General features: G+C 37.1%; 1 protein-coding gene across 1 annotated transcript; it reads left to right on the plus strand.

The window, feature by feature from the left end:
• Positions 1-1,365: 1,365 nt before the first annotated feature.
• On the plus strand, positions 1,366-1,896 carry LOC123253985 (adenylate kinase isoenzyme 6-like). Its single transcript, XM_044683060.1, has one exon. It carries the CDS (start codon positions 1,381-1,383, stop codon positions 1,894-1,896), a length of 516 nt encoding a protein of 171 aa, XP_044538995.1. The 5' UTR covers positions 1,366-1,380.
• The last annotated feature ends 1,391 nt before the right edge of the window (positions 1,897-3,287 follow it).

The raw sequence follows: 3,287 nt of genomic DNA on the forward strand, positions 1-3,287 counted from the left end.
TCTCTCTCTCTCTCTCTCTCTCATTTTCCTTGCTTTCACTCTTCCTATTTGTAAATAAACTACCATAAAATCCAGTCTGACCAGAGTCTTTCATTTGGAATTAATTAATTAAATTCCTGGCAACCAAAACTCTTAAATATTCAGGCCAACCATAATTTTTGACACTTACATATTACATGCTTTCTTACATTTATAAAGTTTGGTGACCACACGTTAACCTTTCCTTAATATCTTACAACTTTGCCCAAAAATCATTTTATTGTGATGATAAGAAGCTTTTGAAGAGCCTATACATGAATTTGCCCTAGTGCCATACTCCTTGTGTTTTGTGTCTGCTTTTTCTAATTCTCTGTTTCCTCTCATCACTTTTTTTTTTTTTAAACCCTTACTTTCCCCCTTAGAACCAATACTACATATTGGTTCCAAGGCAAAAGAGTGGTTAGGGCTAGGCAATAGGAGTTAAGTGACTTGGCCAGGGTCACATAGCTGGGAAGTGTTTGAGACCAGATTTGAACCTAGGACCTCCTGTCTCTAGGCCTGGCTTTCAATCTACTGAACTACCTAGCTGCCCCCTCTCTTATTACTTCTTGCTGCTGTCATTGTTCCAGTTTACAACAAGCCTTCCACAGCTTTTTTCTTATTATCTTCTATGATTTAGGAATCAAGATAACCAAGTTTATTAAAATTGTCTCTAAAGTAAGAATTAAAAAGCCCTGAATGGGCCCAGTGAACTTTAGGTAAGTTTTTGAATTTATGATAACTTTTTTGGTTTACTTTTAAATCTTAGTTGCTTATCTCTCAGTTCTTGGTTTTATTCTATAAGTGAAATGTCACTTTAAGTGACTACTGTATTAAAATTTTTATTTTCCCACCAATAGTTTTGGGAAGATATAGAGTTAAAAGACATCAAAGACATAGGGGAAAATCTCATTCACAAAAATATAATAGTCCTTCTCCTGCTAGCAAAGATGTTAATTGAAGATGGGCTAAACATATAGAATATAAATATAATACAGTATTATTGTGCCATAAGGAATGTTGAATATGAAGAATTCAGAGAAAATTAGATTTACATAATCAGTGGAAGAAGCAATGCCAGGAAAACAATTTACACAGTAATGAAAAATAAAGCAATAATGATAGACTTCAAAACTCTGATCAATATAGTGACCAATCATAATATAAGAAGACCCTGAGGATGTCTTTCAACAGAAAAGTGTTATTCTAGAGGGTTGGAATTAGACATAAGTTTTCAGACATGACCAATGTGTTTGATTTGTTTTGCTTAATTATATGTGTTTCAAAAAAAAGAGTTCTGGCCTGCTGCTCCCGCGTGGAGTGCGAGCAGGCGGCCGGGGTGGAGCCGGCGCCACCGCGACCATGAGGCTGCCCAACATCCTGCTCACGGGTACACCAGGGGTTGGAAAGACCACACTCGGTAAAGAACTTGCATCAAGAACAATTCTGAAATACGTTAATGTGGGTGATTTAGCAAGAGAAGGACAGCTATATGATGGCTTTGATGAAGAATATGAATGTCCCATTTTGGATGAAGACAGAGTAGTTGATGAGCTAGAAAATAAAATGAAAGGTGGTGGAGTTATCGTTGATTACCATGGCTGTGACTTCTTCCCTGAACGATGGTTTCATATAGTTTTTGTGCTTCAAACAGATAATTCTGTATTATATACAAGACTTGAAAAGAGGGGATACAGTGTAAAGAAACTACAGGACAATGTTCAGCGTGAAATTTTCCAAATTCTTTATGAAGAAGCCATGGCCTCCTACAAGCCTGAAATAGTACACCGGCTGCCCAGCAATGTACCAGAAGAACTAGAGAGTAATTTAGATCAGATAATTAAATGGATTGAGGAGTGGATAAAAGACAATAATTGAACCTTGAGGGGAAAGCATGGATTCTCAAGGCTTTCCACATAATGGTTAAAGATTTTCTTGATGATCTCTCCCTCCCCATGCAATAGAAATTAAGACAACATACACCAGATTTTACTATCCAAGATTGTGTTGTAGAAGTAACAGGTGGGCAAAATATAAGGTTGAGTTATGGCTGAATTAATTTTTTTTTCTCCATGAGAAAACTGAAAACCCTGAAATAAATGAATATAGTATTAAGGACTTTTTAAGTTTAAAAAAAATGCAATGGTTATCACAGTATGATGCAGAGAGCATTCAAACATCATTATTTCTATCACAACAACAACTGGGAATGTGGCCCACATCCCATGCTGTGAGTCCACTGCAATTCTCAATTAATATTGGAATTTGTATTTAGAAGGACAGAATATTTTCATCCTAAGTCTTTTTTCTGTGTCCACAAGCACTGTGTCTCAAAAGCTGGCTATGATTTTAGCTGTGATTTCAGATGGCTTTCAGGTCAGACTGGAGTTTAAGCTTTGGCCTGAAGCACAGTTTTCTACTGTCCCATGGAGTGATGCTCCAATGCAGGTATTACTGTAGGGCTCCCAGGACAGCAATATAATTGCTGTTCTCCTGAGATGTGCCCCTTCCATAGATCCTAAACCATGAAATGAAAGGATAAATATGTGAGCTGGCTTTTAAGTATGAATACAGGATGACAGGGATACAGGCGGATTCTCCATGGGGGTGAAATAAGAATGATGAGAAGCAGAGCGAGTTAGTAATCTGGACTCAATTCCTACCTTTCACATATACCGGCTGTGTGACCCTTGGCAAATCACTTAACTTCTCAGTGTGCAAAGTACCTCTCTATGACACTGTGTGCCGAAGGGTTGCCCATCTGCATTGGTAAAAGGAGTCTTTCCTACAAGCAGTTATTAAGCGATAGAAAGAGAAGGACAGACCTGAACTTCAAAAAGAACTGAGTTCAAATCTTGCCTCAGATACTTACAAGTTGTATGATCCAGGGCAAGTCACTTAACTGTTGTTTGCCTCAGGTTTCTCATCTGTAGAAGGGGAATAATAGAGTACCTACTTCTCAGAGTTATTGTGAGGATAAAATGAGATATTTCCATAAACCTTAAGGTACTCTGAAAACCATAAGTAGTGATATAAATTTTAATGAAATTTCAGAACTTGTCTCCTCTCTTGTTGCTAAATATAGTAAGGATAATTATGATCCCAATCTGATTATCATATAGCTTTTTTGGTTTACAAAGTGTTTGTTTTGTTTTTGTTTAGTTGTCTTCAGTTGGGTCCAACTCTTGGTAGTACTAATTGAGGTTTTCTTAGTAAAGACATCGAAGAGGTCCATCACTTCCTTCTACAAATTATTTTACAGATGAGGA

The sequence above is a fragment of the Gracilinanus agilis genome, unplaced genomic scaffold (assembly GCF_016433145.1).
Source record: "Gracilinanus agilis isolate LMUSP501 unplaced genomic scaffold, AgileGrace unplaced_scaffold12501, whole genome shotgun sequence".
NCBI lineage: Eukaryota > Metazoa > Chordata > Mammalia > Didelphimorphia > Didelphidae > Gracilinanus > Gracilinanus agilis.